Source organism: Cyprinus carpio, chromosome A7 (assembly GCF_018340385.1).
Source record: "Cyprinus carpio isolate SPL01 chromosome A7, ASM1834038v1, whole genome shotgun sequence".
NCBI classification, from domain to species: domain Eukaryota; kingdom Metazoa; phylum Chordata; class Actinopteri; order Cypriniformes; family Cyprinidae; genus Cyprinus; species Cyprinus carpio.
This window is the reverse complement of record NC_056578.1, coordinates 3,730,517-3,756,470: the sequence shown is the minus strand read 5'-3', so window position 1 is coordinate 3,756,470 and position 25,954 is coordinate 3,730,517. Positions and strand designations below refer to the sequence as shown.

Below are 25,954 nucleotides of genomic sequence, written 5' to 3'. Positions count from 1 at the left end.
CTTAATCAAGTTTTGTGCGTTTGCTAGAACTGATTTTCTGAAATCAAAACAGGGACAATAATAGGTGAGCGCAAGCCAATGAGATTGCTGTTTGCTCATTAGCTCCGCCCACTACCAGGAAACCTGGCAGTTCATTAAAAGCTGAAGAATTCCAAAGGAACGCTGTTATTTTGACAGGAAACTACAACAAAGAATATCGTGTACATGTAGCGCATCGATTCTGTCTCTCTCTCTCTCTCTGTCTCTCTCTCTTTCTCTTTCTCTGTGTGTGTGAGACAAAGTGACGGAGAGTCGTGCGCCTTCACACTAGAGTCTACGGTATGTCAAATACAGGTTAAGATGAACTGAAAAATATCACAGATCGCTTGACGGAGAGTGAAACTCTGAAGCGCTCAGAGTGTTCATGAAAATATATCTGTGCTAAACTTATACTCAGCCTCCGACTCACACACTGGCGAGTAAAATCTGAGAATTTATTAGCCACTGGCTACTATTAGACATCATTTAGTCGCCAGAGTGAAGATTTAGTCGCATATGCGAGTGATTTCCTCAGAATGTAGAGGGTTGTCATCACACACTCTGAGAGACAGTTACTGGAGAGAGCGAGAAAACCGGTCAGCAACTGATCTCAGAGAGATGGGCTGGTGGTTTGGGTGAATATTTGAGGAACAAACTGAAGCTCCAGAGAAATCCAGATGAGAAACAGTCCGTCTAATGATCTGTAGACTAATGAGGAGAGACACATCTAACTGATATAATGACAGACAGATGAGTTAAAGAATTGTGCAGTAAATAAAAGCTGCATGTTTACCCAGAAGCCCCACTCATTTGCAGATGGAGTATGTATGTATATCTATGAGCACACATGTCGTTTCCCACAATCCCCTGCAGCTTCCCCTCATCACATCACAGCTTTATATCAGCACCGACTGAAAAGAGCAGGTGTTTCTACTTGTTCAGGTTAAAAATCCTCCCACACACTGTCCAATCGGCCAATGAGAGATCAGAACTGAGATGAGACATACACAGAGCTCAGAAAACTCTCACAGACTCATCAGAGCTCTCAAGCACAGCACATGGGAACACTGTCTCCAAAAGACCTCAAACTACCAACATCTGATGCTGTCACTATAAGCCCCGCCCGCTAATATACACCAGTCACAGTAAGCCCACCCTAAATTATACACATTCACAGTAAGCCCTGCCTTTAAATGTACACCAGTGACTGTAAGCCCCGCCCTAAAATGTACACCAGTCACTGTAAGCCCCACCCTCTAATATACACATTCACAGTAAGCCCCGCCCTAAAATGTACACCAGTCACTGTAAACAAAAAGTCACTGTAAGCCCCGCCCTCAAACATATCCCAGACCATCCCTTCAGGCCCCACCTCCATGGAGTGCCACACCCCTTCTGTTAGCCCCACCCCTTCAGTCCCCAGACATGGTTCTTACTATGTGAAGCTCCACATAGTCTCCGAGACCCTTGGCGCTCTCCACCCGCACCAGAATGGCCTCCTTCAGCTGAGTGCTGAAGCCCACAGCCAGCCGGTCTGCCCGCGTGCTCGGACGGTCATTCGGGGGCCACGTGTACGTGATGAGGGCTCCTCCACGGCCGAAGATGTAGGTAGTCCCAGCTGAAACAGACAGACAGAGACACAAACACACAGTCAGTGACAGAATGTTTCAGAGAGCATCATTCTAGCAGCCAAGACTAAATGAGCAGCTGAAGATCAGCTGAAGGTCACTGCATCTCTGCTCTCTGCTGTAATGAGGCGCCGCCGAACTCACGCGTGCTTCCATCTGCTTTAATCATGTGTGTGAACCGAGCCGCGGTGTTGACGCTCATGACTGATTGTGTTCAAGAGACTTTCCAAACGTTTGGCTTTGCAGGTCTGAGATCAAGTGCCAATCAGCACCTGAGAACAGAGGCCTAATGGAGCTCCATCAGAGCTGAAGCCTGCCTTCATACGACTGGAGCTCTCCAGTGAGTCACGCTGATCATTCAGCCAGCGCAGCACGGAAAATACATCTCTGCACAAACAAACACGCCGGACTGAGCGGAGGCTTTTCTCTGTAGAGACGAAACGATTCCTCATGATGATAATTAATAACAACTTTAGAGTCTGAGTTTTTACTGCATCAAATAACGCAGCCTTGGTGAGCAGCAGGGGTGTGACAAAATATCCATAGGGTAGGGCTGGGCGATTTGGCAAAAACATAAAACCTAGAGTTTCTCAGAACATTTGACCGATTCTCAATTTTTACAATGTTCACAAGCCAACTTAGGAAATGTAGAATAATGTATAAAATGTAACTACAACATGATTCAAGTAACTTTTTCTTTATTAACCCTCCAATTTAAAAAAAAATAAATAAAATATATATATATATATTTATAAACGTCACACATATAGTGGTCAACATGATATAAAATATAAACAAATATACTTGGTATATATCTTTGCAAAATATATATAAAAAATGCATGACCGTCACATCACGTACAAAGTTGCCACACATAATGTAAAAGTTATAAGAAATCACTTGGTAAATATCTTTGCAAAAAAAAATAAAAAATGCATGACCTACAATTACATCTCGTAAAAAAATGAACTTAGCTTTCAGCCTATGTTCACCATGATGCAAAAAATGAAAATGCTATAAAAGTATTCTCAAAGTCAAGGTTTTTATTCAAATGACTGAAGGTATAAAACCAGTAGACTATTTATCGTTTGACTGTTGTCTCTAAAAAACAATGCTCGCAGCACTTCTTCTTTCAGCTCCTGAGGTGGCGTCAACACATGAATGAGAGAAACATGAACATAAGTTACACTAGCCTAAGAAACAGAGGCTTTTTATGGGATTATGCAGTGAGTAAAATTAGATGCCCCAGCCACGTTTAGTCCAAAGTAGGGAGTTTTCTAGTCTTTAGTTATGATTGATCTGGGCTTTATTTATAGTTGGTGGGTCAAACAAGATTGAAATAGGGTTTGATTATCATTGATGGGACAAACAAAATTGAAAGAGAGTAGGCGATATGCCGGCTAATGCTAACGTTGTAAGTAGGGGTGTGCAATATCATGATTCTTGTTTGTGGATGACAAAAGTCTCCACGACTAGCCTAAGAAGGAAGAGGTATTATCACTACAGGATTCTATGCAGCTGCAGTTCTGAGTACTGAACAAACCACATACATCCAGAAAAAGTGGTTTTTAGAGTGATTGTAGAGGGAAGTTGGTATTATTATAGATCACAGCAGTACTGTATTTGCATGCGCTTCAAAGTCTTGCCAGTTATATGTTTCCTTCGCATGCTGTTCTGACATGCGCTATTTCTGAGCATGTAGACCTGAAGCGCGCGCACACTAAAAATCCTGTCTAACAAAACCTGATCACTGGACTGCGTTATCTTTCATGTCTGATTGCGCTAATACGATCAAAGAACACAAGATTTACATATAAACACAGTTATGTCTAAAGTCAAAGTGTTTAGAGAGAAACAGATGCGTGCAGCTCTTAAAGTGACAGCAGACCAATAGCACTAAACATGTTGCCGCTGGTCATTAAAGGAAACAATTTAAAATCCTGTCATTATTAACTCACTCTCATATTGTCACAAACATGCATTAATTTCTTTCTGGTGCTGAACATAAAAGAGGATATTTTGAAGAATGCGTGTAACCAAACACCTGCTGGTCCCCATTGACTTTGATAGTAGGAAAAAAAATACTACGGAAGTCACTGCAGACCAGCAATCTTTTAGTTCCCACTTTCTTCAAAATAACCTTTGTGCAGAAGAAACTCATTCAGGTTTAAAATAACTTGAGAGTAGATGATGACAGAATCTTTATTTTTACAGAATTTTTGAAGGATTTTCAGCAGTTTGGACTTGAATAAAGAGAGAAACCCTGCACGTTACTTTTGACAGGCATTTTGTTTTAATAGTGATGTATCATTATAGGACTGTCTAGCAGTATATTGATTATCACAGAATTGCTGTATGGTGATATTACCAGTACACGTATCGTATCATGAGGTACCCACCCCTAGTGAGCAGAAATCAACAAAAACTGTGTAAAATGAACACTGATGAACTATTTCTCCAGATTCATTTATTAATGCATTTGCCTGATGCTTGTAATCAAGGTGCCTTGCATTGCATTTAAAATGTAGATTTATTTTATGAATTCATGCTTTCCCTGGGAATCAAACCCATGACCTTGGCTTCACCGGAAGAGCAGCTTCAGGAAAGCATTTAACACACGGTCTGACCAGTAACCCGTCGAACACTGACCAATTCCTCCTGAAAATCAGAGCGCTAATAGCTTAACCTGGAAGAATGAAAAGAATACATTAAAAAGCAGAAATAAAACGAAGTTTCATCAGCAGGATTTCTAAAGTGTCTCGTGTGACTCGAGAGCATCAGAACATCAGCCACGCCTCCACAATTACAGCCTGGCCGAGGAACGCCGTCACAGTCCAGCCGTCCAGAAACAAGCAACCGTTTAGAACTGATTCAGAGCCCAGACTCAATCGCTCCTCTAGCTTCCCTCGGGCTAAAGCCGCTTCACACTCGTGCTGCTGGGTGTAGAATCTGGCAACCGACTAATTATCAGAGGAAAAAACCATCAGAGAAACACAAGAGCCTCATGGGAAACAGGAGGAGGAGAGAGGAAGGCAGGACTCAACTGTTTAGAAGGAAAAACAAAAGCAGGATGAGAGCGAGACACAGTTTCCTTTCATCATGTCTCTGTTCATGAAGCGACGTCACACAAACCTGTTCTCAGAACGCTAAAACAAAGAGAGAGTGTAAAATGGCTGCGGGGAATGAAGGGAAGACATGATGAGACTCTCTCTCACTACCCCTCCAATCTCATTTCTTCTCCTCATGAATATGAAGCATGACTGAAATGAGATCAAGCTGCAGGGATGCACATCAACCGCAGCTTCATTGTGCTCAACTCATTCTCACTCCATCACACACACACACACACACACCTCACTGACACACAGACACACACACACACACACGCACACACACACACACACACACACACCTCACTGACACACAGACACGTGTCTGAGTGAATGAACTTGTGTGTGTCTGTGAATGCCATGCTGTCAGTGAGATGCTCTGAGTGCTCAAATCACTGTACACACCAACAAAACAGCTTTAAAAAGTTTATGTGGTGTTCAGTAGCTCAATCAAACACACATTCCTGTAGAGAAGCAGATCTGCAATCACAGAGCAGAAATCTTCATCCTCGGTAATGTAGAGATCAATCCAGAGACCGAGCAATCCAATAAATCACAACACATAAGAGCTGCGTGAACAATCATCAACACACCTGCAGTGCATGCTGGGAGCTCACACATCACTTCTCTTCAGATCAGCACACTGACTCGAACCCGTCTGAATGAACCCGACTAACCAATGGAAGAGTACAGACCAGAACATCACAGAGACTCTATCACACAAGACAGGAGGAAAATCCCTAGCAACCACACACAGCACCCTAGCAACCACTCAGAACACCCTAGCAACCACACACAATACCCTAGCAACCACTCAGAACACCTTAGCAACCGCACACAGCACCCTAGCAACCACTTAGAACAACCTAGCCACTGCACACAGTGCCCTAGCATCCACTCAAAACACACTAGCAACCACACACCGCACCCTAGCAACCATACACAACACCTTACCAACTGCACAAAGCAACCTAGCAACCACTCAGAACACCCTAGCAACCACACACACAATACCTTAGCAACCACACACAGCACCCTGGCAACTGCAGAGCCTCATCAGACTTGGAAACAATAAGAAGAACCTTGGAAACACACACACAATACCTTAGCAACCACACACCCTGAGTGTATTGACCAGTTTGTTTATTCTGTTGATTGGTGATGATAATGTGTGGGTGTATTTAAGGTGTGTTTTTTTTTGTCTGTGGATGAGTTATTAATTGCTGTTATTGCAGGTCTAAATAAAAAACAACAACAAATAAGCAGTCTGGATACTAAGAAAAGAATCGAAAGAACATGTTCACACACACTCTCTCTCTCTCTCCACTCTCTCTCTCTAGCACACACACACACAGCTCTCTAGCACCACACACACACACCCTAGCTCTCCACACACCACACACCTACACACACACTTTGCTCTCTGCAGATCCTCATCACAGTGCGCGTGACACGATGTGGTTGATGACGCACACACACACACACACATGAATTCTCTCTCTGCACACACATAAAAATGACACTCTCTCTCTCTCACAAACACACACACACACTCTTCTTTAATCAGCGCACGCACGCACATGACACACAGAGACACTCACACACTCACACAGCTTCACACACAGGTGACACGTGTGCTCTCTCTCTAACACACACACTCTCTCTGCTGTTACGCGCACGCAGCACGCACGCACGTACGTAAATACACACACACACACACACACTCTCTCTCTCTGGATACTAACACACACACGCACGCACGCACACACACACACGTTCACACACTCACTCACTCTCTCTTACACACACAAACACGCACACTCTCTCTCTCTCTCTCACACACACACACACACAATTGGACCCCATTGACTTTCATAATATGAACAAAACGCTGCAACATTTCTCAAAATACCCAAAAACATCTATGTTCCACAGGTTTGAAAAACGAGAGGGAGAGTAAATGATGACACAATGATCTTTGTGGCTGAACTGTCCCTTTAAATGCCACTTCAAATATCAAGACTCCACACGATCATCAATACCAAGCTAGACAGCAGCAGCAGCTGAAGTGAGGAAATGTGACTGGAGAGCTGAGCTTCTGATCAGTCAAGTGCTCTTCACGCTTCAGACACACGGATCACACGCGTGTGAACACACAGGACGTCTGTCTGATCTGTGAGGAGTGCCGGCCACTGAGATCAAAACTCAGGCCGTAATCAAGCAGCAGGACCTGAGTGAGAGCAGGCCTTTCATCTGCAGGAGTGAGAGAGCGGGTGAAGTTTGCTGAAGACACGGCCCTGCTGTTTTTGGGGACTTGATCGATGCAGCGACGTCCAGCAGCGGGTCAGTCGTCATCAGAAGGGCCTCAGGTTATTGTCAACTAACACTACAACTGTTAAAAATCATTTTTGGTACTTGAAATAAAATAAAATGTGAATATTAAATGAAAAACTAAGTGAAAATTAAAATGTTACTTTGGCAACTAATTGAAAGTTAAAGTAAGAATCTACATAAAAAGTAATTAAAGCTATAAATATATATAATAAAATAAATATTAAATTAAAAACAGACAAAAAAGAATGTAAAAAAATAAAAAAAAAATTAAAAAGTAAAATTTTAAATAAAAAATAAGAAATGTTAATTTGGCCATATATCTTTATATATAATGGACGAAAGGACATAACAAATCTACTAAAACTTAAAAAAATAAAAATAAAATTAAAAAGTAAAAATTCAAAATGTTAATATATAAGTATTAAAAATAGTATATAAAATAATAAAATTTCAATGGTTTTAGTAATCAATACTATATTGTTTTTCCCAGATAGTTACTTTTTTCTTTTGTTTTACAGTGAAATATTGAATATATTACAATAATATTTTGATTTATTAATTTTTTGTATTTTTATTTTGTAATAATAATATTAACACAATTTCTATCTAGCTATTTGTATATATCTATATATGTATCTATCTATATACAGTATATCAATGCAATTGGACTTTTCCCCCAAATTGTGCAGCCCCACTCACATGTATGATATTCATAAATGAAATCATGTGATTTCAGAAGGACATGTGGCATCAGGAGTTTGTGCTGCAGCTCAGAGGATTATTAGTGATGTTCAGGTCCGTCATCATCTCTGTGCAGCTTCAGCAGCAGGACAATCAGGTGCTTCCTCCTGCATTACTCTTTCATCGCTCTTTTTCTGCGTGGCTTGCGTTTCTTCTCTTTCTTGCAGTCCCCTGAGTGTTTGGCCGTCTTCTCTCTCGTCGGTCATGAGGAGCTGCCCAGTCTCTGTCTGTTATGTAACGCTTCACGTGTGTCAGTGCAGCAGAGAAACTCACACAGCCGTCAATCAAACACCCAGATCATCTGACTGTATGAAACACCCTCCGCTACAGAGCCTTCAGGATACTACACTCAAACTGAAGCTGCTGGAATTCAGTGATTCTCCGTCCATCACAAACAGATCCTCACCACACCATCGGTCAGTACGACTTTTGTTTTTCTGGACAGAAATGAACACTTTTATTAATCAAGGATGCATTCAATTAATTTAAAGTGACAGTAAAGACTTTTATAATGTTACAAAAGATCTCTATTTCAAATAAATGCTGTTCTTTTGAACTTTCTATTCATCGGTGAATCCTGAAAAATATTGTGCAGCACAACTGTGTTCAACATTGATAATAATCAGAAATGTTTCTTGAGCAGTAAATCAGAATATTAGAATGATTTCTGAAGATCATGTGACACTGAAGACTGGAGTAATGATGCTGAAAATACAGCTGCACATCACAGATATAAATTACAGTTTAACAGATATTCACATAGAAAACAGCTGTTTTTTTTTACATTAGAATAATATTTCACTGTTTTTACTCTATTTTTGATCAAACAAATGCAGCCTTACTGTCCCCAAACCTCTGAACAGTGTTGTAAACGCACACAGCATCCAATTAACATGAATGAAATCATCAGAAGCTTCTGTGATCTTATGAAGAATATTACTGTGAGAGCAGCGGAGCAGAGACCGAGAGAAGAACTCAGGCTGCTTCCCATCATGACCTACTTTACATCCCTAAAAACACACGGAAGCGTCAGGAGCGAACGCGGCGGCAGCCTCCATCACAGAGCGAGTGTGTGAGCGGGCAGAGCTCCTCTCAGACCAGACATCAGTCTCAGTGTGTTGAGCTCAAAGGCATGAAAAATAATCACGCTGTTTCATTTACCAAAACAGATTGGCTGAAAACAAGAAACGCGTGCTGATCATGTGAGTGAGGGGGCATCTGAGCGGACGAAGACAGGCATCGGTGTCAGAGACAAGTGTCAAGTTATTTTGTTATTTTTGGAGGTTTTGAGGACTTGAATACTTAAATACTAGTATTTGTATGTGTGAACATCTTTGCAAGTATCCTCGTAAACATAGTAATTTAGGCCTTCAGTGAAAGCAAACAGCTGAGAAAGAAAACACATATTGAATCCGAGTAGCTCTTAAAGTGACAGCAGTCGAATATTCCTGCTGTCTATCATTAATGTTAACCAAACAACAAAAGAGAGACAATCTCTCACTGCTCTTGACTAGATCACTGTTGTATCTTTAATAAGAAGAACTATACATTTAATTTACACAGTGAAGTATATGCAGTGTTTTAATTTTCATTCGATTACTTTATACATGTTATAGCATTTCATATTTATTTGTTCTACTGTAGTTTTTTGTCCTATTGCTTGTGATTAGTTTCATATTAGAGTTAGATTTCATCGCTGACTGTTCACTTCAGTGAGCATGTTTTATTGTTTTTTATGCTAGTATAAGTTTTTTATGATATTGACCCTGGTGACAAAAATCATGAAATTTCTATGGTATCAAAAATGTTGATATCATAAAGACCTTATTTAAAGCAAAAATAACTATTTTGTGATATATATATATATCATTACCGTGAAATAAAAGTGCTCATATCATGATATAAGCTTGATTCATCATCATCACAACAGAACAGCATCACCTCACAGACACATCGAGCTGATCATATATTACTGGCATGACCTCCTATTACCCACGACACGTGACACATAACAAATAATGTGTGATTTCTAACAATATTTTCATTTATTAAAATTCATTTTAACTACCTAGGCTACTATTACATTTAATTACATACTCATATTATGCATTGTAAATTATGCAAAATTACAGCATTTAAATGGTACAATTCTCCTTTCTTTGTCATATAGTGTCACAGGACACAGATTTTACTGATACTAATAAAATCTATATATTGAATAATATGTGTCAAATAATGTTCTTAGTCGACAATAGCTTGCTATGAATTAAATGGAAATTAAATTAATTACAGTTTATTGCGTAACCAAAATACCAATAATGCCCTGACAAAAAATATGAATTAAATAGAAATTAAATTAATTACAGTTTATTGTGTATTACTCTTCATTATGAATGTCTTATGCATTGGGGGTCAGAAAACTGATCCTTGAGGGATGATTGATTTATGCACATTTACAAACCGTCTAAAAGCCCATATGAAGGTCAGCAACGTAAACAAGGACCAGGATCATCCAGTTCACACACACGTGGCACTTACATGTGTGCTGACTGTGGTTCACTGTTTGACACTCCCAGCAGCGTGCAGCGCTCTTTTCTAATGAAATCACAGCCTTTGGAAGACCTAGTACAGAACAGGCAATATCACACGCTTGTTTTCCACTGATACTAAGAGGTCTCAGAAATGATCCTAAGAGCTCTGAAACCCATTTCAAAGACTCTTTCAGCGTGAAATGGATCAGAAACTCAAACTGACTGTATTTGTCCATACACGATTGATCAGTCACCGCTGTGAAAGCTTAACAAACAGACTGTAACACTCCTTAAGAGGGTGATCGGGTATGTCTGTGCTTCATTTGCTGTGATGCTTCTGGGTCAGCTCTGGTAATAATATCACACACATCAGTGTCTCTAGAGCAGCAGAAGTGAAGAAAGACAGCTTGATATCGGCTCAACCTACATTTCATTTTATTGGTCCAAACATCTTTTCGAATGTGATGTTGTATTGTAGTTTAATTCTTATATTTAAATTAAATTAAAATAAAATGTTGTTGTTTATTATTAATGTAATAAAAGGCCACTTAGAGAGACACGTTCATGAGGGTTTCTTAACTACGCTTACACTGTTATTTTAGTATTATCTATTTATATGCAATTATAGCGGTTATTAATATTCTGAATGGGCTTTTATTTTTATATTTTAAGTTTTCATTTTAATTTTAAAGTGCTTTTGTAATTTTTTTTTACTATTTAGCTTTAATTTATTATTTCAGTTATTTTTAATCTCAGATAATATTATTTTTTTCAGATTCAGTTGTGATTGTTTTGCAACCTAAAACTTATTATAGTTAGTTGCCAAGCTCTTTTTTTAGTTCATTTATTTTATTTCAGCTTTATATCATTTAACAAAAATGTTTTAATAGTTATTTTCAGTTAACAATTACAACCCTCGTTGTGTAACTTACTTAAGCACTCTTCTACGATTTTAATTTTAATGGTAGTGAGTTATTCAATATTAAAATTAGCATATGTTTTAATATATGCATTTAATATACATTTAATCTATATTGCATTCTAATTAAATTTTAAATAACATGCTGTTTTGTGTCCAAAAACATTAAATTCAGTTCTCCCTTTTGTATTCTCATTTAAAGGATAATAATGTAAAGTACGCTTCTGTCACGCTTTAGAGGGTGTTCCTGCGTGTTGAGTTTCTGCCTGTTGTTCTGGGTATGGACTCCACTTCCCATCATACTGTGTTTTCATTAGTGTCTACCTGGTTCAGCTGTGTACCATTTCCTGACTGGTCCTGTGTGTGTATTAAGCGCTGGTCTGCTATCGTCAGGGTGAGCTGCTCTGTTACGAATGAGCACAAGTAACAGACAGCGGGTCCAAACGCAGTTTAAGATTCTTTCTTGGTTCTGTCATGTATTTGGGATGTATATCTCTGTAGATTGTCATTAAAAGGATCTTAAACTGCATTTGGACCCACTGTCTGTTACTTGTGCTCATTCATAACAATTTCCATAATAAGTAGACTTTTTGAAGTGTATGTTTTCACTAGTTTAACTGTACTGTACTGATCTGACTGATGATGAGGGCTGATGCTATACGCTGTACTTGAAGGTGTCAGAATAACCCGCTCCAGGTTTATTCAGCATCTTTCAATGTGCAGTTAAAAGCTAAGATTGTAAAGCTCAAGAAAGTTTAGAGAAGTGCAGGATGGCATCATCAGTGCCGAGAACAAAGACGCGGCACTCGGCCATGTAATTAAAAAAGCTTTCACATCGCGCTGCGCTTCCGCTCCGGCCCTGCGTGGCCATTAAAACACTGGGCTTTATTAAAATTTGATGAAGCACAAAGAATCTTTTGGCTGTGGCTGAATGTCGAGACCCGGCTGCCTCCACAGGACCCAGACTGTTTTTCAGACTGTAATGGGGTTTTGCTAAATAAAACATCCAGTGCGGATAAACAACAAGATATTGAAATCGCATGCGCGTCATGTCCTCGTGCTAATGCGAAACACTTCAGTTAGTGCAGAGTTCAAAGCATCTCTGAGTAAATGAACTGTGAAAACTGTCAGCAGACATGAACAGGTGTGTGAAATAAGACGGAACATCACTCACCTGGTGTGAGAGGTCAGTCAGAGGCAGAAAGAGAAAGCATTAATTACAAATACACTGATGACCTGTGCATTAACGATCAACTGATTAGCAGAGCAGCAAGCATGCCTGACTATATATTACTGCACACAAACGTTCAGAGTCAGAAAGATATTTAGATTTACTCATTTTTTGTAAGAAATCAACACTTTCATTCATCAAGGACACACTGAATTGATCAAATGTGTATTTATGTTGTAAAGATTCTATTTCAAATAAATGCTGATCATTAGATCATTAGAGTCAGAGGAACAGAGGAGCTCCAGAGACGCTCTGAAGAAAGAAGCAGAAACAATCAAGACGCCAGCGAGAGGAAAGATGTGCAAATGCAGCTCCGCAGGAGACGGTCTGACGCTAATAACAGAGATGAAACACAGACACCTACTTACACACGCACTCGTGCACATGCACACACACGCGCGCGCGCGCGCACACACACACTCACACACACATACACACACTCACACACACATACACACACACACTTACTCACACACACACACACACACACACTCACTCACACACACACACACGCACACACTTACTCACTCACACACACACACACGCACTCACTCACACACACACACACACTGCTGTATCTGTTGTATCTCTTCCAGTGTGTTTATTTATTCATTTTTCTTTGCCTTCAGTAAATGTCACTGGAGACCCTCACGACACACACACACACACACACAAACACACACACACTCACTCACCCTCACAACACACAGAGATTAGATCCACCACAGGACCAGCATTCTCCGACACACACCACAGATCAAATACATTCCAACCAATTAATAGGAAACTGATGAAACTGTATGCTTTTATTTCTTGTTTTATGGATGTTGATGTGGAGCTGCTCCTGGTCTGTGTTTTGCACGATTAATCAAAATAACACCAGAAATGTGATATAGATTGGTGCCATTATCAAATCACAAATGTTCTTAATTTATGAATATCTGCAGTGTGTGTTTCGGACCGAATCGAGGCGCTGTGTTCATTCACACGTGAGCAGCTCACGATCTGGTGTTCAGCCTCTCAGAGCAACTCGTTTCACAGTAAATGAACTCCATCTGCATGGATCATGGCAAGGTCACGGGTTCGATTCCCAGGGAATGAATGAACTGATAAAACATGTATAAACTCAATACAATGCAAATGCCCGAATGCATGAATGCAGGGCCGGGTTTAGGCAGAGGCATTCTAGGCACGTGCCAATGCTCGCTCGTCAAGTACAATGAGGAGATACCTCTACCTACAACAGCAAAAGAACCAGAACCCCAAAAGACACTGAGCTAACAAACAAGGGTAAAATGACATACTATTTGCATGTTTTCCATCTTTTTTTACTCATGGAAGACACACTTTCCTTCTCCTCCTGCTTCCACAAACACACATATAGTATTTATTTATTTACATGCATTATTTATTTCACACATACAGAATTCCACATTCCTCACAAACACTTTAATATGGGCCAATAATAGAGCACATTTATATAATGTTCACATTAAAATAAATCTTCAGCAGTCTTCATCTGAGACAGATTATAATCTATAAATTGGAGGCTAGTTGACATATTAAATTGATCCAAAGGACCGATGTGGCTCCAATTCACTGAGAAGTAGTTGTTGATCAAGATTAAATGGATGTCACTGTCATAAAAATCTTGTTTTAATGACTCACTTAAGCATTAAATAATTAAGATACAAAACAGGTTAAGTAAAAGATGCTGAATATACTATAATATCGTACAAATATTTATAAAATATTTGTCTAGACTGTAAGACTGCAGTTTCACGTTTTGCATCTGCATAACATAAGTGAATTATTTTTAACATGCAATGATACTAAATAAAGCCAAACAAGATGTGTAATGAAGGAAAATATTTAGACAAATATAAGAATGAATGATATAGCCCCACAGCACATCTCTTGCTCTCTGCACGCATGCAGCACAGCAAGCGACAGCACAGGTCTCCATCTTTCTACAAAGTGTTGATATTAATTAAAGAATGGGTAGCCTTTGATCTCTCATTTGAAAACACGAAATATAGCCGGATGAAAATGTTATTTTACTCCAGGTGCACCCCTCATATGTGGTGGATAAGGAACGCGATTTCCTTCAAATTTCTACTAAAGCACGTCAATGCTGTAAATACAGGCCTAAATGCACAACTTAAACAGGGGTTTATTCTTTCAGCAAAAACTATTTTCATGGTAAGGTTGATATTTGCATGGAATAACTCATGACCAATGTCTTGAAATAAAATATCTGAACGATGTATATCTAATTATATCTATATCTATATCTAATAGAGGATAATAAAGATTAGGCAAGCTTACTCAAAAATGTTTTTAAAAAGGTCTTTCAAAACAGATATATTATAAAATAATTTATAGGCCTATAATTAAAATTATTAACACTGCAATCATTAATAAAAAAATAGAAACAACTTTATTTCAAGGAGTGACTTTTTTAAAAAGAAAAAACATGTTTAACATGAAATTTGTTTTTTCTCTTTATTTATTTTTTTAATTTATTTATTATTTTATTTTTTTTTTTTTAATTTATTTATTATTTATTTTTTGTGCTAAGGGAGTAAATTAAAACATTTAGCTATATAGGATACCATTATCAGCATATGATGGAGATTCATCTCTTGATGTCTCAGAGAGAATATGCGCAGCGTCAAAGCGCTGTCAGTTTTTACTTTCACTTTCTAGTAAATCGACTGAGATTGAGGTTCACCACATAACTCTTGCGCAAAGTTTGCACGTTGCTTGTGTGATATCCATTGACTCGCCTTCCTTTTAAAAAACAAATATTTACAATATTGCAACGTAACCAGCCAACATCCACCCCTCACCCACCCTTCAGTTCCTGGTTGGGGGCTGCAGATTTACACTACACTGGACTCCGTCCGCTAGTTATACTAGTGGCCTCTCACTTTTGCCCAGGCCTGCCCAAAAATAAAATTCTGGCTACGCAACTGGATAAAACACAAAGATCTGATTCTCTTCATATCAGCCAATCAAAGTCTCACAGAGGAACCGTGGGTCTCTGTCTCTGCACACACACACACACACACACACACACACACACACACACACAAACTGATCAATCAGCTCTTTCAGCTACATACACCTTCACTGAATCATAGTTAGGGCTGCCCTTGACTAAAGATTTTTCTGTTCGACTAGTAGTCATTCGAAGCATTAGTCGACTAATTGCACGTTTATTAATAAACCTTTTAAATCATTATAATGAGCCTTTAATTGCCTAATAAATGCTCAAGTATACGCATAAAGCTTGCCACAGTGCACTGGCAGAAGTGATGATTATGAATGATTCACAGAAAAACAGTGAGGAGACTGCATTAACATTTTATTAATTTGATAAACTAGTTCTTTTTTTGTTTTCGGATTAAGTGATGAAGTTGTCGACACAGACTCCACAGTAGTGGATGCGTCTGCATTCATGTTTCATACGGATTACATAATCTGAAAATTTGCTTTTCCATTTGAATTTGTTCATTTGAAAGTATACATTTCACTCTCCATAGATTTATTTCTAATGTCTGTAAGACAAAGATATACACAGAGTTTCGCGCTCAAGTTCAGCAGAAAGTGCATCCTGTTTTCTTTCATTATTTTGCAAAAGCATGGTATTGTGAGTGCACATAAATAAACAGAGTCTTTACAGGTTTGTAAAATGTATTACTCTTATCTGTGTGACCAAAATTAGGGAGTATTTTAAGAGCAACTGAGCGCACAGGTATTGTGCCCATTTTCGACTGCCTGCCAAATTATTACCCCCCTTGAAGAAATCGCTACCTGATCCTACCCTAATCCTAACCCCTCCCCCACACCTAACTCTAAACCTACCAATACTAGGGGGGTAATAATCTGTTGGGGGTCAGAATTCGGCACTACACCTGTGGCACCTTCATCTGTCCTGCAGTGAGCTACTGTTCAGCTTCCACACACACACTTGAACAGCGCACATTTCTATAGGTTAACATTAGATTGAGCAGCCATGTAAAATTGCTTATACTTACATATAATATGTTAACAATCTGTCCATCACGGACTGCATGACTTCGCCTCTGGATTTTTTTTTTTTTTTTGCGACTAATAGAATTTTGGTCGACCAAGCCTCTTCTGGTCGACTAACAATTAGTCAACTATTAGGGGGCAGCCCTAATCAAAGTACTAACTAGCAGCTTGTGTTCCCAGCCGAAACTAGTCAATAACAGCACAGAACAAAACCACCCACAGTATCAATAACTACTGACACAACTGATTGAAACACAGACATGAATCAAACATCCTTCTCTCCTCTTCTGAAGAAACAATGAGCTCCACACACACACACACACACACACACAGAGATACAGGCGTGGGTAATTACTGCAGGACAGATGCTTTCAGCAGCCTTACAGCAGACGTCCATTAGTGACCCTGAGGTCAAAGGTCACGTCCTGCTGTCTGCTCAGTCTGACTGACTCTCTCTCTCCCAACAGATGTGATGTCATAAACAAACATCTCCAGTGCCGCTGGTTCAGTCTGGATCATCTGTAAATAAGAGCGTCTATAAGTGAGACCAGCCCACAGGCGTCCCAGCATCTCCCTGCTCTCTCGCATCAATCACGTCTAAAGTATCCCAGAAATCTCTGCAGGGACTCAGGTGTCCTCTGAGTATCTGATGGATAAGGAGGGGTTCGACATCGATCTCTCCTTCTCCTGAAGTCTATTATCTTCATGAAGCTCTAAATCTGAACCACATTCTCTGGACCACCGGCTGCCGTCACCCGTCCTGTCAGCAGCTCATACAGGATGGATAACTAACCCTAACTGGCCCCTTTATGGAGTAAGATGGGTTTCAGATAGACAGAAAGACAGACAGGCAGATGATAGAATGAAAAATCAATAGATGGCTGGATGGACGTGAAACAACGCGTTCTACAAAGTCACTAAAAGATTAGCCACTTACTAGCGGTAGCCTGTTGCATTACAGTAAAGTGAAAGTGACATGACATACAGCCAAGTATGGTGACCCATACTCAGAATTCGTGCTCTGCTTTTAACCCATCCATAGTGCACACACACAGCAATGAACACACCGTGAACACACACCCGGAGCAGTGGGTATCATTTATGCTGCGGCGCCCGGGGAGCTGTTGGGGGTTCGGTGCCTTGCTCAAGGACACCTCAGTCATGGTATTGCCGGGACCGAGACTCGAACCCACAACCTTAGGGTTAGGAGTCAAACTCTCTAACCACTAGCCCACGACTTCCCCAGACAGATGTACATGAAAGTTCACTTACCACATACACAGAGTAAGGAGAAATGTCTGATAGGATGATCCCGAAGGATTTGCAGATCCTAAACACCAATGACGAGCATCTAATCTTGTCAAATGTGTGGTGAGTACTGCCGCTCCCTGCTCGCAAATCTCAAAAGTATAGTAAAATGAGAGTGGCGAAAGCTGTTTCAATAGCAACTCCCTGGCCCGCAATTTATATACAGTCACCTATACTTACCCAACAATATCTGTATACTGTGGTGAGTACTGCCGCTCCCTATAGTGGCCAGCGGTTCTCAATTCTGGTCCTCACACCCCCCTGCTCTGCACATTTGTATGTTTCTCTTATGGGTCAGGATATTCCACCATAATTCCAGTTCAAAGCGAACATACTGTATATGTTCCATTCAAAGTGCACTGAAGTGTGCGAGACGTGAATTTAAATTGTATTTACAGAGGTATATTATGTCACACTTGTCCGTGTGTGAAGACGTTGCGCAGCACATATCTGTGAATGAATGTTCCAAAGTGAAGTAAACTTCAACAAATTTCCCCTGCTCAGGGAGTAGGGAGCAATGAACACTGTGTAGGGACCATATCAATGGGAACACAGTTCATGCATGGAGCTCACTTCTAATCGTCTATCTGATCAGTGCCTGCTTGTCTGAATTACCATCTTTTTGTCCATCTATCTGTGTGCTCGTCTGTCTATCTGTCTGTCCATCTATCTGATCTGTGCCTGCCTGTCTGATTTTCCATCTGTCTGTCAATCCGTCTGTCCATCTATCTGTCTGCTCATCTGTCTATCTGTCTGTCTGTCTATTTGTCTGTCTGTGCCTGCCAGTCTGACTTAGCATCTGTCTGTCCGTCCGTCCATCCGTCCATCTGTCTGTCTGTCCGTCTGTCCGTCCATCCATCTGTATATGTGTATGTATGTGTGTGTATTTCTATATTTATATATCTCTGTCTGTGCCTGCCTGTCTGACTTTCCACCTGTCTGTCCATCTGTCTATCTGTTCATCCGTCTGTATATCTGTCCGTCAGTCCATCTGTCTTTCCGTGTATCTGTCTGTCTGTCTGTCAATCTGTCCATCCATCTGTATGTTCATCTATCTATCTGTCCATTGGTTCATCTGTCCCTCAGTTCATCTGTCTGTCCATGTATCTGTCCATTAGTCCATCTATCTGTCCATCCGTCTATCTGTCCGTGCGTCCATCTGTCTGTCCGTCAATCTGTCATCCGTCCATCTGTCTGTCTGTGTATCTGTCCATTAGTCCATCTATTTGTCCATCCGTCTATCTGTCCGTGCGTCCATCTGTCTGTCCGTCAATCTGTCATCTGTCCATCTGTCTGTCCATCTTCCTATCTGTCCATCCATCTTTATATCCATCTGTCTGTCTGTCCATCTATATATCTGTCCATGTATCTGTCTGTCCGGAGAGAGAGAAAAGGACACAGAGCTGAAAGGGCTTGAATAAAGCACTAATAAAGTTGCTTTTAAAATATTCACGAGTCCTTTTCCTCGAGTTGAGTCAAGTCTGGAGTCATTACAGGTCGAGTCTGAAGTCTATAAAAATGCGACTCGAGTGCGACTCCAGTCCGAGTTACTGTCCATCTGCACTGCAGGAACTGTGGTTTAGCAATTAAATTCTATACAAATCACTGTTTTCAAGCAGGTTTATTTAAATCAAATTTTTGAGTGAAACTGAAAGTAATCATCCACATCAGGTCCATCTGCTCAGTATCACTATAACATGAAGCAGCAGAAGTTTTGTTCACTGTTCTCACAGAAGCGTCTGTGCTTGTGTCTCATTCATTCAGCCCATCATTGAGACTCACTCACTCAGCATTGTATTTGACTTACAGCAAACACACGCGCGAATCCTTCAATTAGCAGTAATTGCTGTGAAAGCCTTTTTTTATTCGTTCTTCTGCTGAACACAGAACACACTATGAAGATCGTTGCTCCCCATTGACTTTCACTCAGATTGAGACAGTGCAGACATTTTGACCCGCTCATACAAGCATCACATATACAGCTTTGTCTGAAATATTCATGACTCTCAAAAAGACCTCAGGAAGAGCTCCTGATGATCATGTGTTTGAAATTGAGCAAATGGTCTGTTTGCGAAGCACTTACAGCTCAGACCGGAACAGAGACACGACCTGCTGCTGAAGAGGGTGAAGCCTGAATTATTGACGAGTCCGAAACCCGCATTTAAAGAGCTCTGCTTCCTCAATAATTCATCATCCCAATCCGATAAAGGTCCATTCAAAACACACACAGTCACTGCAGCAGAAGGTAAAAATTACGAGCGGGAGAACGAGGCAAACCGGTGGACAGGTGAAGCCAAACACAGAGCTGGTTCATTTGAATTCACTCTATTTATAGTCAACATGCCACTCAGCTTGAGTTTTTCACCGCTGAGAGCCTTAACCCTGTAAAGCCTGACATATGAAAGAATGGAGAATCCTTTTTTTTTTTAAATGGAACATTTTATTGAAAAAAAAAAAATAATAAAAAAAAATATAATATATATATATATATATATATATATATATATATATATATATGACGATCATCCTCCCTGATATCACCGGCACCCCGTCCTAAATAGGTGGGTGTAGGAGGGGCGCTGGACGAGTCAGGGCTGGCGGCGTGTGATGGGGCACCTGAAGGAAATGGAGCCTCATCACCGCCGCTGTTTAAAAGCCCAACGCGCCTCTCCTGACCGGCTTTCCCCGTTGCACACTGGTGTCCTCGTGGGTAGGGTGCGTTGAGGGACTCCCGCGCCACCAGAGACGTGAGCTGCCACCCGCGGTCCGGTCGAGAAACCCGTCTACACGGCCGTCGGGCCAGGATGCCGGGCCGAGAGCGCCGCGGTCAGCGAAAAATAAGCCGCCGCCGCCCCTCGCGCCACCAGGGACCGAAGAGGGAGTCGCGTGCGGCTTTTTGGCTTATATAGACTGATACAGTGAAAATGTGGAAAAGAGGAAAAAATATGTTTTATTTTTAGACTATATAATAAATTTATTTTTTTTTTTTTTTTTTTTTTTTGTGTGATGTTTGTTAGATTTTTGTTGATGCTTAGATCAGATATTGTCTTAAAATGAGTCTGTGCTCTATATCTCCAGTAATGTGTCTCAGTGAGATGAGATGTAAATGATCCAAACATATAATGCAGTGACTGAGAGATTAAGAAATAAAGGCTCCTCAGAAGATGTGAGATGTTCTGGAGGCTTGTGAAGATCATTCCTCCGCTGAGGAACAGTGAAAGTAAAAGCTTCTGGAAACAAATGCTCCTCAAAAGATCCTGATGATCAGATTTGAGACTCTAAAACATGATTGATGGAGAATCAAGTAAAGCTGAGCTGCTTCAGTCCAGTAAGAGTTCATCTGGAGATATTACTGCAGTTATTACTTCTGACCTTTCACTCCAGATCTGACACCAGAAGCAGCAGCTGAAGCTGATTACACTAAAAGAACTCTGACTGGATAAACACTCTGAACGATCGATCAGAGACAGAAGACATGAGGAGATTGAGTGTGAGACAGCAAAGTTTGATCATGTTGATCATTTAGAGGCCTTCATGATCTTTTTTTTGGGTTCACCAAAAAAAAAAATCAATTACTCAAGATATTCCAGTTCTGAACCACTACAAATGCAGTCAAACTTCACTGTTAAGATCCTGAGAATCTCATACTGTCACACAGTCTCTGTCTGTCAGCAGTATCTCTGTGAAGAGCATGTAATGGAGCGTTTGGCAGCTGGTGTGGTTCGTGTGTGTCCGGATGGTCATGCTCTCGGAGGTTTGAGGTCAAGTCAGTCTGTTATAAAGTCTGAGCGGCTGCATCTGCTGCAGTGATTACAGCACAACTGATCCACCACAGAGAGAGAGCGAGAGAGAGAGTGGTGTACAGGGGGGGGGGGGGGAGGGAGGAACACAGGAGTGTGTATTTCTAACTTATACACTTACATACACTAATTCATTTTGCACTACATGCTTAATACGTTTTATATGTTTTTATTATTACTATTATTCTTTTTCTTTCTGTTAATACATATGTGCACTATTTGTAAGCAGCCCAGCTGCAACTGCTTTAGCAATACTAATGTACAGTTTTTGTCACGCCAATAAAGCACAGCTAAATTGAAATTGAAAGACAGACAGAAAGAGAGAGAGAGAGAGAGAGAGAGAGAGAGAGAGAGAGAGAGAGAGAGAGGACACTCACACACAATCACTCTCACACTTCAGTCTCTGCAGCGGAGAGTCATACAGCCACATCTTCAGAATAGCAGTCAAAAGTTTGGAATAATTAGCATTTTTTATGGTTTAGAAAGAAGTCTCTTCTGCTCACCAAGGCCACATTTGTTTGATCAAAACTAGAAAGTTCAAAAGAACAGCATTATTTTTTTATAAAAGTCTTTACTGTTACCTTTGATAAATTTAATGCTACTCTGAAAAGTATTAATTTCTATTAGAATGATTTCTGAAGATCATGTGACACTGAAGAGTAATGATGCTGAAAATACAGCTGCGCATCACAGAAATAAATTACAGTTTAGCAGAGATTCACATAAACCCCTTTCACACTGAACATTGGTCCAGGAAAATTGCAGGAGTGCCTTCTGTGTGAACGTTCACTATCCGCGCTGAGCTGATCTTAACAAGATGTGTGTGAAGGTGTGAACACACACAGATTCTGGAAAATCACTGGCAGAGTGAATGAACCTAAATCAAACGATCCCGGGACAAATCACGGAACACATTATCCATGTACTGTAATAATATTTCACAGTTTTTACTGTACTTTTGGTAAAATAGATAAATGCAGACCTGGTGAGCAGAAGAGACATGAACAAAATCTTAATTATTCCAAGCGCTTTGGTGCATACGGTCCCAGTGATCTCTGATCGAGTCAGTGCTTGTAGTTAGTCCTGTGAGAGAAGCTCTGCTGATGGCGTGTCATTTCCTGCTACTGATTTGGCCTCCAGTGAAAGTCTCTGCAGAATGCATCTGCAGTCTGTGCAGAGAAACAGAAAGCGACACCAAGTGACCGACCGCACTCTGAGCTGCCTGGCCTAAACACGCGTGGATCACGTGAGCTCTGAGGTGACTGCTGCTTTAACAGTCATTTCCCTGAATGGAACGACAGCGGCTTCATGAAGGTGTTTGAAACAGAAAACGAGGTCACCCAGTTTCACTTCATTCTCCCCGTGTCTCTGGAGAGAGTCTGATATAGAAGAAAGAGACAAAGACAAAGAGATGATGAGTTCAACTTCCGCCGGAGCAGCGCTCGTTCTGTTTCTCGACAGCGGCTCGGTGACGTCTCACGTCTAATGGCCCCGGGGCCGTTATCAGAACAGGATGTCGGAGTGTTGATTAGGGACCCGTGACCGCTGGGAAAATCAATTCTCATTTCAACGGGAAACATTAGTCTTTTCGCTCCACTGGCTTTCAGGAGCTGACGGCGTTTCGTGTGTGTGTGTGTGTGTGTGTGTGTGTTTGGGGACGTGACGGAGAACAGGACTTAGAAATGGCTGAATGAGACACAGACACCAGAGAATCATGGGTAATGTGTTCATCATTAGACTGGAGCACGAGATTCTGGTCAGCAGAACTGATTTATGATTCAAGTCTGAAAACAGAATGGGACTATAAAGTCTGGCAACTGTAAAGTGTAATGTGAATTAATGCTCATCTGAGTAGAAGAATGGGATCAGAGCGATCAGATGCTCCTGACGGACGGACACACACGTGTGCTGAAGACTGAAGCCGTCTGATTCTCCGCTTATGAATAGATCATCATATCACAGTGTTTCTCCACAGATCACACGCTTCTAGAGCTGTTTCTCAGAGCCACAAAAATAAAACACACATATAAACACACGTGTGTTCAAAAAAAGTATGGGCTCTGAATTAATTTTTTTTTTTTTATTTAAGGAAGTATTTATTACTGTATCTGTAATAGTTTTTAAGTCTCTTCTGCTCACTGAGGCTGCATTTATTTGATCAAAAATAGTTAAAACTGTGAAATATTATTCGTGATGCGCAGCTGTATTTTCAGCATCATTACTCCAGTCTTCAGTGTCACATGATCTTCAGAAATCATTCTAATATGATGATTTGCTGCTCAAGAAACATTTCTGATTATTATCAATGTTGAACACAGTTGTGCTGCACAATATTTCTGTGTAAACTGTGATACATTTTATTTTTCAGGATTCACAGATGAATAGAAAGTTCAAAAGAACAACATTAATTGGAAATATAAATCTTCTGTAACATTATAAATGTCTTTACTGACATTTTTGAGCAATTGAATGTGTCCTTGAACAACAAAAAATGTTAATAAAAAAAATCCAAACTTTTGAACTGGAATATATAGATCATGTAAAACATCTTTATGATATTAAAAACTCTGATGTAATAATGTTTTTTTTTTCTGCTTGTTTTTTGTTGGTCATTGGTGAGTGGGGAGTGGGAGGTGGGTTGTGATGAGTGACAGTGAGAGTGTGCTGCATATTAATGAGAACAGACAGCCAAAATGCCGACTGTGTGTGTGTGTGTGTGTGTGTGTGTGTGTGTGTGTGTGTTTTCGTTTGCGTTTTAATTCTCTTTGTATGAGTTTCTCTGTACGATAGGATGAGGAAATGGGTTAGTGTATGTGTTACTGTAGATGAAACAAAAGCAGTCAAAGGTCAGTCATCTGTTTAACCTGATGTCAATTACACACTCATTTAAACATGCAAGTGAACACAAAACAGCTGGTTGTGTTTCTGTGGTGCTGGACAGGAATGACACTCACTTCTGCTATCACTGACATATTCTCTCTCTCTCTCTCTCTCTCTCTCTCTCTCTCTCACACACACACACACACACTGGGGCAATTCCATAGACTTCTATTGTTTTTATATACAGATAGTTATACACTGTTTAACATAGTGCCAACACAAACCCTACCCCTCACAGAATGTTTTTTAGATAAACACTGTTAACCCTACCCCTCACAGAAAACAAAAACTTTGTTTACTTTATTTTTTATACCAGTTTTACAAATGAGGACGTCCCCAAATGGAGGTTTGGTGATTTTGTCAGGTTTTGCTCACTTCTGGGTACACATTTGTCCCCAAAATATGGTTAAGTAGGTACACACACACACACACACACACACACACACACACAGAATTGCCACATTTCAGTTTTTATTCATTTCTAAATTGCTTTGATTTTGTGCCGCTCTGTCATCAGGATAATTACACCATATTAGGTCACAGTAATCAAGAACCCCAGAAACACCAAATAATGAACAGATGAACTGAACCTCACCAGTGTCACTAGTCTGAGTTGACTAGTTAGTCAACAGAACACAAATCAGACAGCTGTGATAGTTACACATACATATACAGTAGCACTCATTTTTAACTGTATCAAAAAAAAATACAGTAAAAAAAGTAACATTGAGAAATATTTTTGCATTTTAAAATAATTGTTATGTGTTGTAAGATATACAATGCAATGTATTCCTGTGATACAAAGCTGAATTTTCAGCATCATTACTCCAGCCTTCTGATATTTCAGATTCAGATTATCTCTGCTCTACTGGTTAAAGATCTGATATCTGATCTAAAGATCTGCTAATCAAGCACTGCAGACTGAACCTCATTCCTCAGGGTTACTGATGACCCGACAAAGAGCTGAGATGCTTTGTAAGTGTGAGCGAAAAACCAATCTTAATCTGTCCAATGGTCTGCGTTACAAGTATTGAGATAAAACATCTGTTGACTATTTAGTTCCAGCCATGAATTGGTTTAACATCACTGAGTTTAACAGCCATTCTAATCTGTTTCTAAACTGACACAGAACGACATATGTGTCTGTGCTGAGCAGATGTGCTGCTGTATTTGCACGTATAATGATACACACGTGAGGCTGATTAAATAATTGTCTTGTCTAACAAATGTCTAAACTCAAGATTGTAAGTCATAGAAAACCACTCAGAACACGCTAAAACACCCACAACACCCTAAACCACCCACAACACCCTAAAACACCCACAACACCCTAAACATGTGCAAAATCGCATGTTATTGTCATGCGCATCTCAGTTAAAACGGTTCTTTTTGATTACCCTAAAAATCTCCACA

At 40.2% G+C, this 25,954-nt stretch overlaps 1 protein-coding gene across 2 annotated transcripts in view; it reads right to left on the bottom strand.

Moving 5' to 3' along the window:
* Positions 1 to 25,954, bottom strand: part of LOC109108042 (neurexin-1-beta-like) — an 84,193-nt gene that overhangs the window by 45,654 nt on the left and 12,585 nt on the right. For both annotated transcript variants that reach the window (XM_042759339.1, XM_042759338.1), the window contains exon 2: positions 1,455 to 1,636. In XM_042759339.1, coding sequence (XP_042615273.1) covers positions 1,455 to 1,636 — 182 coding nt within the window. The remainder of the gene's footprint in view (positions 1 to 1,454; positions 1,637 to 25,954) is intronic.